This window comes from Epinephelus lanceolatus, chromosome 2, assembly GCF_041903045.1.
Source record: "Epinephelus lanceolatus isolate andai-2023 chromosome 2, ASM4190304v1, whole genome shotgun sequence".
In the NCBI taxonomy this organism is placed as follows: Eukaryota; Metazoa; Chordata; class Actinopteri; order Perciformes; family Serranidae; genus Epinephelus; species Epinephelus lanceolatus.
Genome location: NC_135735.1, coordinates 13,000,109 through 13,015,681, shown reverse-complemented (window position 1 = coordinate 13,015,681; position 15,573 = coordinate 13,000,109). Strand labels below are relative to the sequence as shown.

Sequence of the window (15,573 nt, the reverse complement as noted above, 5' to 3'; positions counted from 1 at the left end):
TTTTTACACATCCTGAGCTCAGTAGGAAAACAGAATTGGATCCATTGAATTTGAGTTTAGACAAAACACTCACTGTCATGTGATTGTAATGCCTATGTCATCAGTTTGAAGTATTTTACACAGTTTAAGTTAGAGGATACCCGTTACATTTAATTCAGTGAAAACAGGACTCTGTGGCACAACATTGTGCTAATGTCAGCATTCTAACATGCTCACATTGACAGTGTTCACAGATTTTATGAGCAGATAATGTTTACCATCTTCCCTGTCTTAGCTTAGCATGTTTTTTACATGTTCATTACATTCGAAATGCAACTGACCTAGATGGGAATACCATTGGTTTTGCAGGTACTTGGACACAAACGTAAGTTTCACATTTTGACCTGATGATGGTGCTAGAGAATCCAAGTTAAGCAACTAAGAAAGTTATTACAGTTCATCCCTAAGGCAACGTGATTGCTTGTGCCAAATTTTGGAGTGAAGCATCTAATAGTTTTTGAGTCACATGTCAACAAAATGATGATGCTAAACGAGAAGTCATGGGATTGCCAAATGATTCATCCTCTGGGAACCAAAAATATCTGAACAAAAAAAAATGTGGCAATCCATGTAGATGTTGAGATATACTTTAAATACTTTTTGAGGTTTTATGGGGATTTTTAAGCCTTTATTACGGACAGTAGAAAGAATCTATTCTGTATCCCTAAGCCACAGGGGCATCCTGTAGATCAGTGGTTCCCAGCTGGTGTGTCATGGTCCAAAAGTGGGTCACAGGCCCATTCTGAATGGACCACAAGTGACTCACCAAAAAAAAAAAAAAAAAAAAAAACACACTTTATTTTTAAGTACAGTAACTCCCAGCAAAGAGCTTTTATTATGAAGTGCCGTATTCCACTGTAGAGTGAGTGACTTACCAACTACTTGACAAAGACAGCAAACTAGTCCAATGACATGGCCAAATGCAAGTATGACGCTTAATGTATTAAACTGTGGGACGTTGAGCTAATGACTAAGGACAAATTTGGATTCCATGGCTGGACCTGTTGGGAACCACTGCTGTACTGTAGATAGTGAGATTGTTAACTGCAGGGGTCTCTTAACTTTTTCAGGCCAAGAACCCCTGAGCTCAAAGAGACAGAGCAGGGATTCCTACTACATACTGTATAATGTATACATTATTTTTGCATTTTAGGTAATTCTCAGAATATCTTTGGATCATCTCTTGTTTAACTTGCCTGTAGCTGCTAAGTCAGCAGCAGTTGTAGCATGGCTAGGTGCATTAGCTTCATCCTCTGCACTTTTGTCAGTGTTTTCTGAGGGAAACAGTGTGTGAGTATCTCTGGTTTGAGATGTTACAAAACCCTATAATGTTGCTCACAAGAATGTCAGTACAATTGGAATAATAATACATTTAATTGTCCAACATATTTCAATAGTATGTAAATGTTAGCCCTTACTGTTGTGGATAAGTGTAGCACAGTGATTTAGCTTTAGCTGGCTCACATGATTGCACAAGGACTCAAGGATAATGGTTAGCCAATTATTAATGTTGTGTACCCTAAATTACAGATGTTTTGTTTTTTTTTTGTTTGTTTGTTTGGGGTTTTTCCCCTTTAATGAAAGGGAGGAATTGTCTTTGCTAATAATATTTTGGTGGTTAATGGGTATTTTCAGACATATTTAAATCTTTGGAAAAATAATTAAATTTAAATTCAATTAGTAAACTTTTTCTTTTCTTTTTTTTTAAAGATATTTTTCTGGGCATTTGCCTTTACTGGACAGGTAATGGTGTGAAAGGGGGAGAGAGAGGGGATGACATGCAAAAAAGGGCCACAGGCTGGACTTGAACAGCCTTGTACATGGGGCGCCTGCTCTATCCACTAAGCCACCGATGCCCCCAATTAGTAAGCATTAATTTGGCGCCCCCCTTGCAGTGACTCTTAGGGCCTGTTGAGGACCCAGGGTTTACTGGATAAGTGAAAACTTTGACTTGGGGATGCTGGAGGAAAAGGCAGTGGACCACCAAAGTCAGCGGGATTCATCCTGTGGAGACCATAAATGTTTTTGCAAATTTTATTGAATACTTCTAACAGCTGTTGAAATATTTCAGTCTGGGGGAAAATCATGGACTGACCAACCAGTGCTGCCTTTCTTAGAGCCACGTCGCTAGCATTGCTACAAATTTATCCTAGCATGAAACACAGGCAACTCATTGTTCGAGCCAAAAGAGACCAACATGCTTTATGGGACAATGTATTGAGGCAACAAGCATGTGCTTCCTCATAAGTCACTCTGTCACTCTCTGGTCAATGCTCTCAAGTAAAGTAGACACACCAAATGAATGTCTTTGGAAAATGATTATGTGACCATTACAATTCCTCCGATTTATGAGGCAGCATTAACAGAAGAACACATATCCTGTTAATGCAGATAAATGGAATGTGATGAGCAAGCGTGACATCGGAGTAGCACGCTCATGTTTGGGGCAGGGATGTGGTTTCACAGCGTATACATCTCTTCCTTCCAAATATGAAAAACATTACCACATTAATAACAGCCTGGGCTCGGAGATGGCGCTTCCTCAAAACCCCAAAATCCTGTATCCCCTGGTAACCATGGTAGAAAATGTCTGCGCATTCATTGTGGGTCAAGTTATTTCTTTCAGTGTCATTACCATTCCTGCAGTGATGATGCACCGGGGCTAGCATTCGACCCTAATGAGCTCTGGAACATGATTGTTTGAACAGCTTCTGGTGAAATTCAGGAGGCCCCCAGGCAGGCATCCAAGTTGAAGGCAACAATGGTCCCTTTTCATCAAGGTGGCTGTATCCTGACCTGAACTTGTGCTTCAGTGCCTCCTCTTGCCAACGGACAGCAATAACTGAAGTAATAATCATGATTATTAATAGCTTCGAAAATATGAGCCCTGTCGGAGCCACTGTGGTGAAAATGACTTCCAGAGTCTGTGGGACTTTAAAAAGTTGGCTTCAGGTGCAATAACATTGAAGCTTACTTCCATATGAGTCCCTCTTTGATGTGCAGTGATGGCCTGTTTGAACAACATTTCCTCTTGTCCTCATTTGCTGCTGTAAAATGTCAAATCATAACTAAATTTTCAGTGTGTATGTTTTGACTACACATCACATGCACAGCTGCCCCCAAAGAGACTCACTAATAAAGACGTCATGCCACATGGCAACAAAAAACTCAAGACTGAAAGTTCATTCTTGACTTTGGAAACAGAACTTAAACAATCTCACCACTTCTGTTCTGGGGCTTTATTATATCACACAGTCTTCCTCAGCAGGAGTGTACCCAGTTCTCATAGAAATGTAGATTCAATTTTCATCAGTACTTTATTAAACCCTGCAAGGCTGCAGTCAGTGTGGTGATGAAGTGTAACAGCTTACCCAGGTCAACAAATAAAACATAATGGATAGAAGAAAGAAAAAAGTAAATAAATATAAGTACATACATACATTAAAAAACATGTAGTAATGGTGTTCAAATTTTAATTTTTTATGCACTTTATATACAGAAGTGTTCTTAACTTTTGAATGAATAAACACTTTTGTTCCCTGAAATATCCTGGATCCAAATAGCTAGCTGTGAGCAAATTATGTGTATACTCTAGCCTTGTTAGGAGAGACAACTATGCCGTGGCAGGTGTATTGCTCAGGACTCGGAAGAAGCGTAGTGTTGATTGTGACATTGTTTGGATGAGCGGCTCTCAAGAAATATGCAAGCAGTAATATTAGAGGTCAAGCAATGGCCCTGTTCCAAACAGGCATGTTTCAAACAGACAATGCAGTATTATAAAAAGGCAGGGGCAATGACAAAACTTAACCGGGTGTCCTAATTCAAATGAACAGATATGTTCTACAGTACACTGCATGATTTTAGCTTTTATAGCACAAGCAGATGAATCCATTTGACATTTGAGCTGAATCAGTTTAAAGTTTTTGTTGAGTGCAAAGTCTAAATGCCTTTTCAAGCTGTGCTCTTGGGACTAACTTGAAGAAAGAAAACATATTTTGGAAGAAGCATAACTGTTTTGCAGAAAAAACAAGCCCTCTCCTCTGACTGACTATCAACTCTGATCTGTTGTTGTTGTTCTGCCCTGATTAATTAAATGGTGGTTGCTGTGATGAATACAGTCTTTGTATCTGAAGGAATTTGTTCTGCAACAAATTAAGAAATTATATCAAATACAAAATGCTACAACAGTTTTATTAATGAAATGTGTACTTACTACAGTACAACCCCAAGGACACATTTGATTTCTGCTGAAATCATGCATGTCATATTATGTCATATGAATCTCACGCTCTACTGAGGGAGGTTCTGAGTAAACGCCTTTCCTACTAACTATGACTAAAGTGTTTCCTGGGAATTTGGAGAAGCTTTCAGCCTGACCTAGAAAACCTTAAGTTGAAGATCTGTCTTTCTTAAATTGTAAGACTTTGACCTAGAAGTCCATGCAGGAGGTTGGCCGCAGTCTGTTATTGCTATAAAGCGGTGTCGAGTGTCTTTCCTTTGGGGCACCACCACTGAACTGGGAGTTGCTCCTTTGCCCACTGCTCTCCCTGTGATTTCCACTTGGATTCAACAGTTGTTTAAATTCCTTGTTGAACTGCTGTATTTACTGAAGCTTTTCCAGGAATGTGATTAGTTTAGGATACAACTTCTTTGGGTGCCTAAATTAGGCAATGTTAAGAATAAGAAAAAAAGTGAAAATGCTTCAGAAATTCTTATTTCAAACAAACAAACATATAAAAAAAATACTTGGGAAACAGTTCCAATTTGGGATGCTATACTCAGTTCCTTGTGCCACTTAAACACATGCTTAAGCCCCATGATTCCTCAGCACTGTGTTCAGTGTACTTCTTCAGTCAGTCATCATGTCAGCATTATCATAAAATCTGATTGGAAACTTGGAGCAAGAAGTGACAGTACACTTTAAATGATGAATAGCTGCATTAATGTAGCACTTTTAGCCAAAGTGTTTTACAATTTCCCTCTCATTCACCCATTCTCTGCCTTTTAAAGTTTAAATGTAGCACTGAATTACAGAATTTATTGCTGCTTTCTCCATGTTTGTATAAAGCATTATGAGGCCAGTTTACTCCATTGTTCCTCATATTTCTTTAGTTAACTATTTCAGGTCTTACATATTGAAGAGATTAAACAATACAGCTGGAGATCTGTGTTATTACTGCAATGTTACTGTTGTATCTTCAGACAATGCGGGTTTGATACTGTGTACTGTATATAGGTTGGACTGTATGAACTGCAGTGCAATATGGAAAGTTCCCCATCAAGTGAGACAGCTGAGGGCGGTCTTGCGGTGTCATGTTATCTGTTAACATATGTTAAAACCTCAGGCGTTTGGACGTCAAGCCTTGTGACTTTGACAGTGCTGAGATGTAAGAGTAGTGAGGCATTTAATCTAAAGATATCACGTGATAAACAGACACACATCACAAGATATAATGTGAAACCCTCAGAGGGTGGTAGACTAAACAAAATAGTAGCCTATTCAAGTAAAAGTACTGTTACTTTATAATTATATTGGCTTAAGTAGAAGTAAAAATACTCTTAACTACTGGAGTAAGAGTCAAAATAAGTATCTTGTAAAAAAAAAAAAAAAAAAGGCGACTCAAGTTGTGTGTAATGTCATTAGATGCAATTTATTACATCAATGTTTTACATTTAAACAGGTCCTCAACAGGTAGTAACTGATGTAAAGTGTACATTTATTGATATTAAACTGCCAGATCCAGAACCAGTAAAGTTTATGCCAAATAAAATTTTCCCATAGATTGTGTCTGTCACTGCGGGTAACTCTGATGTGAGTTCAAGTGTTTGTTTTTCTGCTAAGTTTGGTCATAGTTAGCTAATAGTTAAATAGTTATATGATGCTATAATAACGGAGCGTGACATCGTTAATCAGAGCTGTGATTCTGCTTGTGAGCAGGTCTGATTGGTGTATGGGTAGAAACTCAATACCACAGCGATCACCATTGTGCAAACTCTGGCTCCAGATGATGTCACCAGCACACAATGGGACGGTCATATCCGACATATTTTCAGCTTCAGTTTTGTACAGTCGGATGAAGTGGAGATGAGTCGTCTAACTTTATATAGTGAGTGCTTTCACCCAGGACACCGCTGTTTGTGTCCCACATTAAACCCAAAGTCTTTTTTTTTTTTTAAAAATATGTAATGTAGTATGTTACATGACATATGTCACCCATTCTCTGTGTTTGCTGAACATTAAAACATTTTTTCAATACACATTCCAAAACACAAATAATCATACGAAATAGATGGTTTGTCAGTTACAGTGAATAACCAATACTTACAGTATCTTCAGAAGGAACATAGAGAAATAAATAAATAAACAGAAGAATCAGAAGCCATACACAATGTCCCCTTCAACAAGGGCACAGCTTCTACACGACAACTCCATATAGTCCAATTGGTATTTCTTTATACATTTTCTTAAACCGAAAAACAACCCTTTAAATCATTCTGTAAAGAATTCCACACACCCACCACTGAAATGCACATCTGTTTTAATGTAGTCCGTGCAAACTGGTGCTTAAAGCAAAATTTCTTCTATGCTCGTCGTCCTCTGAAAAAAAACAACTTTTGCAAATGTTCTGGTAACACTCTGCATTTTGCTCTATACATAATTAAAACATAATACATAATTTAATAATAATTAATAATTTTAATTAATTAATACATAAGTTCTTAAGTTTCAATAGTTTCATGTATCTTATAACAAATGTACTTATGTATGAGTAAAAAGTATTCTGGAAAAAAAGCTACTTTTAGAAGTAATATAAAAAAAAAATACTCAAGTACATGTATTGGAGTAAAAGTAAGGCATTACCACCAACCACTGGAACATACTCGGGTGTACTATAAGCGGAGCAGACTCCGCGAGGAATGTCCGCAGTCATTCGGGCTTTCATAGTCGAGCACACTTCCGCGTTGTAGTTTCCTGTAAAAATGTCCATGAAAAATCCCCGCGATGTGAAAAATACATGCCGAGCAGTGACTGGTGCGCGGAGCGGAGCCCGCGCCGTCGTAAAATCTGAGCTTTGTGCGCACAGGGCTTGCGGACGTCCGCTTTGAGTCCGCGTGGACCTCTGCGGAGTCCGTTCCGCGTACGTTTCGCCCGAGTATGTTCGGGCCTTAAAGGACTAAGGAGAGTCACTGAGCAACCTATGGATTAGGACGTATATTCAGTCTCCTGTAGATTCCGATTAAAATTGTTATCCATCTGTGCTTTTTGAATCTTGTTTTTAATGACAGACATCCCAGTGTGTTTTGCACTGGCTATTTGATCACCTGAATGAGTTATCATGGCCAGTAAAAACATCAGAACTCATTCAGTAGCCCAACCACAGAAGTCTTTTACACAGGTAATGACCACGACTACAGGTGCCTCATCTCCACCCCACCACTTAACCTCAATGACGGAAGAGCTGCAAGTTATCGACACGGAGGCATTGAAGCTGGAATTTTTAGCCTTCTTAAGACAAGACGTAGCGGATATTTTGCCCCCAGGCATTGGGGAATGATTTAGCCACTATGAGAGCTGACCTACAATCAGTGAAAACCTAACCCGCCAGTGATAAAGCTGTGGTGAACACTGAGTTGACCAAACTAAAAATAATGACAGCTTTAACCCCTTTTTGTTTCCAACAAGATCCAAAAAACTTAACTATCTATCACACAATGATAGAACATAGGAAAGGGGCTCATGAACAACATAAAAACGAAGACCCCTCACATAATCCTGATTGTAATACAAAAGAGTTCTTATCTCTGACGTACATGTGAATTATGGCTCCCTTTAAGGTCTTTATGCCCTCCATCAGTCCTGAGGTAAACACGCCAGGAGACTTTATTTTCTCCGTCACATCAAGTCAGCTAAAACCTTTCAGTGACATTTATAAGACCACACTGACCCCGCACAGGAAACCCACTGTGATGTCAAGTGCAGGACTGAGTCCTCACAAACACTACATCATGTGAGAGGAATGTCCAGCGCTCCAACACGCAGCTCTTTGAGGAAATCTAAATCCTGTGGTGGTCCATGATGACAAAATTCCTCTGACTGAACTTGATTCTCTGGAAAGCCCTGATGGAATTAAATGAGAAGGGAAATTATTTCAGCAGTGATTGTTGGGACATTGCAGTTTAAGAGAATGGAGCAGAAGTCAGTTTTTCATCTTGATGTCAAAAGTAAATAACTGATACCCCTCCCTCTAAATCCACTGTAAAGCTATCCTTGAGCAAGGCACTAAATCCAACAGACACTTATCACCTACAAGTATCATTCAAATACAACTATCACCTCACATTTTGCATTTAAATTTTCGTTCTTTAGTTAAAACCTATAGTTTAAACAACTATTGCATTGCTCTGAGTTTGCCTTTTGTGCCACCTTGAGGCTCACATCTGTGGTTCTCTACATCTCTCGTATGTTTGACCTTTGACCTGTCATCAGTTGCCCTGTGTCAGCTCATATACCTGATTACAGTTGAACAGACCTAAACACTGTATATAAATATTCCATCAGTAATCGTGAGACAGTGTGCTGGAGTCTTTTCCTCTGATGCACCTGTCACATATTCAGGTATGCAGAGCATTTTCCAGTCCTTTTGCCGACACTATGCAATGGCAGACCATCAGAAAATATTGACCTTTCTGCATTTGAGCAGCACTCGAACATCCTTCAAATTTTAGTCGGCACAGAGTTTCAGACAGAGGCTGAATAAGTTACAGATATTCAAAAAAAGAAGTAACCACCGTCTCACCAGCTACCATTTCTACCTGTTTTCCAGCCATTCTGTGATGTCCAACGTGACACACCAGAAAGAAGAAAAAAAAAGCTTGCCTGCTGCAGAGTTGTGTACAGCTCCAGTCTACTGGCAATGGGAAAGGGTTCTGTCTTTTTTAGCGGGTTTTCCTGTATTTAAAAACCCATGTTCATGTACTCATTTTGTGGTAAAAGGGTCTAATTTTAATGAGAATGACCAATGGAAATTTGGTTGTATCTTGAGGAGATGCCCGGTTGTACTGCCAGCTACTGTGTGAGACTGTGCATACAGCTAGTGCTGCTGAACACGATTACACTAAGAGTTAACGTCCTTTGATAAATAAAGGCTTCAAATCTATAGGTCTGCCCATGTCTTTTATGTCAGTCAGCGATATTAACAGTGAGTTATATTCCCTCAGATGATTAGATACCAGACAAAGACTTACTCTGACATAGACCAAATCTTGTTGTCTATCTTGCTTTGTTATCACTACATAAGTCTTTACAGACATTAAATAATAGCTGAGACAATGTGTTACGCACACTTTAAAGAAACACTTCACACCCCCAAAATTACCATTGTATATCAATCACTGACCCTGTGTGATGTTGAATTTGCGAAGAAAACTTTTTTCTCTCCTCCCTTTTGTGAACAGAGAAGCCAAAGCTGGAAAAAAATCTTGCTTAATTAAACACATAGATCCGTGTTTACCAACAAATGTAAAACATCTGTTTACAAACTCTCACACAATTTATGCTGTACAATCCAAGTCTCATTTATCCAGTCATATGCTCGGTACCACCCAAACAGACAACCCTTTCTGACAGGGAACTGAACTGTAAGTGAAACTTATATATGCTCTCTTCAAAGCCAGACTCCATTGACAAAAATTTGTAACTCTACTTTGTTGAGTACGGGAGCTGCCGGTCTACCGCTACCTTGACCTGTTGTTAACTTGTATTAATGTGTGATTTTGGTGTTTTAAATGGTTAGTTACACATACAAATGGTCATTTAGGGGATTAGGTATTCCTCTAATATTGATACCAGGCTGTAAGTGATGCTAACTATTGGCTTTTGTGTCTTTGCAGGTTATTAGTGGGCGCACCATATGAAATGAACGGCCCTTACCAGACAGGAGATGTTTATAAATGTTCAATGAGCAGACGGACCAATGGCAACAGTTGCTCCAAGCTCAACTTAGGTAAAGTATCACAAAACACCACTCTTTATTTATCAGACAGATGCAAGATACACTACTGTACACAGTAACAGTGACAACCATGAGTTAACAACGTTTGGATAAATGTATGCATTGTATTGGTGTTTATGTGTCTGTGTCTGAGTAACCATCATGATGGCATGTGTGAGACAGGAGTGTGGGTACCATACCAGTCATTCCACATTTTACTGTTTTTTTAAAACTGGTTTATGTACATTTCCACATGTGTGTTATACCACACATCCAACCACATGCCTCTTCATACCAGTTGCACATGTGTTGTGCTGGTTAGGAAGGCACAGGAAGTTTTGTCAAGTAAACGTTTAGGTCTGAGGATGTAGACGCTGCTTGGGCTGCCCAGACAGCAATAACAAACCAAAGTCCCAGATGGTGGAACTCCTGTTTGGTCTCTGAAGGATGGTGCATGTGTTTATGTCTATCACGTGAGTCTGTGCATCCAAGATCCTCTCAATGAGATCTATTTTCTCTCAAGGAAGGATATCTCTGACCAACGTGTCAGAGCGAAAGGACAAGATGAGGCTGGGAATGACGCTCATGTCGAACCCTAAAGACAACAGCTTTGTGGTGAGTTTAAAGCCCATACATTAAATGGTCTGTTGCTGCAGAACCTTTCGAGTAAGTAAGAACACATTTAATAAAATAGCAATGGTCAAATGGAAAGAAAATCCCACAAGATTGTCTTTTGATTACACGGTGCAGCTCTCCCTACGGAAGTTCCCTGAGAGCATGAACCTAACCTTCTCTAATGTGCTGAGGTCAATGATGTTGCTTGTATAAATGCTTTCTTTTATGTTTCAGGCCTGTGGGCCGCTCTGGTCCTATGAGTGTGGCAGCTCTTACTACAGCACTGGCATATGCTCCAGAGTCAATGCGAGCTTCAAGTTCTCTAGAACGATCGCACCCGCCTTTCAGAGTAAGCCGTAAAGTATCTTTCCTGTTTGACAAACATTCATGGCCAGTTCTTAGTCACAGCAGGGGATTATTTCCTCATTTATGAACATCTGTTTTCTGTGTGTGTGCGTGCTCTCGTGATTAAGTCTCATCTTTAAATGTTTTTCAGGATGTGAGACCTATATGGACATAGTGATCGTTCTGGATGGCTCAAACTCCATCTACCCCTGGTATGAAGTGCAGGCTTTTCTCATCAACATTCTGCAGAAGTTCTATATTGGACCAGGACAAATACAGGTGTGTAAGAAAGGAAGAAGCACTTAAGGAAGATGAGATATATTGGTAATGTTCCTTGTTGGATGAATTCAAATACTGGACTTAATCTGTACAAAAGTATTTTTTTTGTTCTTGCATATTCTCTTTCAGGTTTATTATCTCTATGAGGCGTAAGCTTGGAAGGGATCATGTGTTTGGTCATGTGTGTCTGTATGTGTGAATTCGTCCGTCCCTGGCCAATCTAGCTAACTACTGAAGCAGTCAGCCTAATATCTTGTGTGCACATGTATCACTGTATGCTCAAGGACCTCTCATGGTTGCGGTGATTCATATTTGTTGAGAAACCTGTTTTATTGTCTTACACCATCACTGACTGCTGATTCACTCCTCTTACGGGCTGCAGATTTTCTGGACATTGACTCAGCTGAAATTAATTAGGCCTTACCTAGTATGTTGCAGGCGACATTTTGGCTTACATCATAGCTCAAAAACTGACATCCATAGAAAATTTTGGTCTCATTTTGAGCCAGAGAATCTGCTGATTCATTTTCCATCTTTGCTAGTTACGATCCACTAAAGTTAGGCATGATATGAGACAAATTTGTTCCCGTTTTTGTTAGCTTGTCCGCCATCTTGACTGTAAGGGAGCTGGGAGGGACAATTTTACCAGGTGCAGCCACATTGCGTTTTGGCTGCCATGGCTTCAACCCCACTTTGTTCCATCTGCTGCACATTGTCATATGACACAGAGTGTTTTAGAAGTGGAACATGTTGCCTGCTTAATTGTATTAATTTGGTAATTTCCCCCTGATATTTGTGCTTCTACCCTAAGTAAGTAAGTAGGCTATGTAGTGAAATAGTTTCCTCTTTCTTTGTCTGTTTTAATTGTGTTTATTGTTCTAATTTCCTACTTTGTTGTGCTGTGGCCAAAGTTAATACTGTTATGAACAATATGGATCAAAGATTTGTGGTTGTTTTAGTTAGCAAAATTTACTTCCCCATGATTATATTGTATCTATATTTCACATATATTTGCAGGAGAACTCGATCTGCTCTGTGCAAAGCGCTGCAGCTCTGTCAAAAAAAGACAAGGCGCATATTTTATTTGCTTCTGGGAGGCTTTTGAAACGCCACAGTGTGTCTGCTGGAACAGAATTGTCCAGACTGGCTGCGATCAGCTCCGGCGAAGAACTGCACTCAACTGGATGCACTTTTCTAGTAGTGCTTGTGATATGTTCATGTTTGTTTTTTTAGCCTACTGTGGTGGTAAATTTTATATCTTATCATCACTGTGTTTGGCTGCAAGAAGACAGAACTGAATTTTGAAGGATGATTGTAGTTGTGTTTCTCTGGACAGGTTGGAGTCGTTCAGTACGGTGAGAAGGTGGTGCATGAATTCAAACTCAGTGACTACAAGTCTGTTGAGGAAGTGGTGAAGAGAGCACGCAGTATCGACCAAAGAGGTGGAGAGGAGACCAACACAGCTCTCGGCATCAACATAGCACGGTACAGTATCTCCATTTGTACAGATGAGCAGCACGACAGTACTTCTCTGTTCTGTGATTTATTTTACTCAACATATCAAACATGTTCTCACAGCTCACAGGCTTTCAAACAAGGAGGTCGCCGCGGTGCCAAGAAGGTGATGATTGTGATAACTGACGGAGAGTCACATGACAGCCCAGATCTCCAGCAAGCCATTGAGGACAGTGAGAGCGACGGCATCACGCGTTATGCCATTGCTGTGAGTCTGCTAAAGCTATTATTTACCTGGGTTAGATGTATTACACTGTGATTTTTGACTTAGTTTTCTGATAGCTAATAAATTTCCAGTGCGGCTTTAAAACGCCATAAACATTAATGAGGTGACCTCATGGAGATCAGTCCAGAGCGGAGCCAAAAACACTCATGGCCCACAGAGAGCTCCAGATACTGTAAGCTCAGTGGAAGTGCCGTTAAAGGTGTAAATGATCTCCTCCAAACCACATGCCTCTTTGGTTTTTGCCACTGCTGGTGCAGCTAATGGCACACTCGATTCCATTCTGCGGCTTTGCTGGGCATCCGAGCAAAAACTCTGAAGTCATTTGGTTGAAGACCAACTGGAATTGGTGACAGCATTGGCATTGGTGTAGAAAACCTTTAATCCTTTGAAACCGTGTCAGATAGTGCTAATTTTAACCTATTAAAGGGCTTTTAAATGTGACAGATTAATCCAGTTGGTCGACACTCAGGTACTTCATGCACACACTGACAGACTGTTTAATCTTATCTTCACAGGTCCTTGGCTACTATAACCGCAGAGGAATCAACCCAGAAGCTTTCCTAAATGAAATCAAGTACATTGCCAGCGACCCAGATGACAAACACTTCTTTAATGTGACAGACGAGTCGGCGCTGAAGGATATTGTGGACGCACTTGGAGAACGAATCTTCAGTTTGGAAGGTTTGCAAGGAATTTATTTGAACTACATTACATTCATTTGGTAGATGCTTTAGTCCAAAGCAACTCACAAAAAAGCGCATTAAGAAAATAGAGTTGCATTGCTCTCAAAGTGGACCTATTATGCTCATTTTCAGGTTCATACTTGAATTTAGTTTTCTACTATATTTGGTTTACGCTTTATTTTCCTCATATTGTCTGTGCTGGAACACCTGTATCCACCCTCTGTTTAAAACACACCGTTTTAGCGCCTGTCTCTTTCAGCCCCCCACTCAAGAAAACCCAGTCTCCTCTAATTGGTCAGTGTTTCCATGTTTTCCAAATTTCTGCACTTCTGGTCCATCATTGCAGCCGGGGAATGGCTGTAAAAGAGTACAGCGGCACTTATTAAGGTGACAAACCACCAATAAAAGCCTCTAAACCAAAATCTTCACAACCACGTTCCAGCAGGAAAATGATCTGAAATTGGGGAGAAGTTTACTACATCAGCAACCATGTTTACATTTTTCCTTGACGTTAGCATGTAGCTACATGTAGCAGTGTAGGCTACATAATGTAAATGTGCCTGGAGCACATGACTATATAAAGAAATCATTCACAAGCTTTGGAGAAAACACTGTGAGGACCGTTAGGAGTATTCTGAACAGTCCGAAGCCTGAGGTTTTTGCTCACAAGGATAATGTCTACATACATTAACCTCGTTATTTAAATCTTTGGCCATGTTTAGCATGAACATTCATTATTGTAATACTATGACAAAATAAAGAATAGTATAATAGGTCGCCTTTAAACAACGACTTAAGTTCTTAGGACTGAGCAGCATAGAAACCAATCAGTAATGCTCCACTACATTTGCATGAAAATACTCTAATTTCACATTTGGTGATTATTTTTTTTATCTTTAATCAAAGGACATGGTGGTTCTCTGTAGATCAGCACAAACTTACATACAGTGAACTTGGATAGCCCTTAGATAAAGTCAAAAATCCATAGTGGTCACTAATCAGTTAATGGATCAGACAGTTTGACAGAAAGCTGTACAACAAATTAAGTATATGTTATTAAAGATTTACTATGCAAAAGTACAGACTCATACAGAAGTAATCCCTCTGAATCATCACTCATGACCATCTCTTAGTGTGTGGCAGTGTTTTTTTCTGCAGAGACTCACTCGGCCATCTTATTTAATTGCGTGATGTTTATGAGAATGTACCTCCACAGTGCTCAGGTGAGATCGGGGCTTTGTAAAAAGTTAGTGACCAGGTGTCATACTGTAAGCAGAGACACAGCACTGAAAAAAACGCAAATATGACGAGACGATATGCCAAACGAAAGTAAATCTTCGAAGAAAGAAACAAACAAAAACAATGTAAATAGTGTGTTCATACTAAATACTCATGAGCTTGTGGTGTGGTGTGCAAATATATGTTTTCTGACAACTTCCGTGACCTTTGGTCAATGGCGCCATATGGGGGAGAAAAGTGAGGATGATTCTAAGGACCCCTCACTGACAATATTAGAACGTTACGATTTATTTTTTTTTTTTTTTTCCAATAGAAAATGATGAACTTATCATCACTAACAGAAGACTTAATTTAGAATGTGCTTACTAATACTAAAGGTTTTTCTTTTTCGGAAAAAAAGTATCCAACATCCAGAGAGCCTCTGTATCGCCCCTTTCCTCGTGTATTTTCATGAAATGGTTTGGTCCTGCCCCTAAACCTGGCGCAAATAGTACTTTTTAGCAGGATGTAATGAGGAGTGTCAATGGAGCTGATCAAGGTTGGCTTTTACATTTACTTTTGCAGGTGAGCGTTTTTGCAAAGAGTATCCGACAATCCTGCAGAATATACCTTTTAGATTAGTTGTAAAATGAAAATGCCA

At 39.6% G+C, this 15,573-nt stretch overlaps 1 protein-coding gene across 2 annotated transcripts in view; it reads left to right on the top strand.

Annotated features, from left to right (window-relative positions):
- Positions 1-15,573, top strand: part of itga11a (integrin, alpha 11a) — a 110,831-nt gene that overhangs the window by 48,728 nt on the left and 46,530 nt on the right. For both annotated transcript variants that reach the window (XM_033625262.2, XM_033625189.2), the window contains exons 3-9: positions 9,931-10,043; positions 10,555-10,646; positions 10,881-10,995; positions 11,143-11,270; positions 12,607-12,755; positions 12,849-12,993; positions 13,527-13,692. In XM_033625262.2, the coding sequence (XP_033481153.1) occupies positions 9,931-10,043; positions 10,555-10,646; positions 10,881-10,995; positions 11,143-11,270; positions 12,607-12,755; positions 12,849-12,993; positions 13,527-13,692 (908 nt within the window). The remainder of the gene's footprint in view (positions 1-9,930; positions 10,044-10,554; positions 10,647-10,880; positions 10,996-11,142; positions 11,271-12,606; positions 12,756-12,848; positions 12,994-13,526; positions 13,693-15,573) is intronic.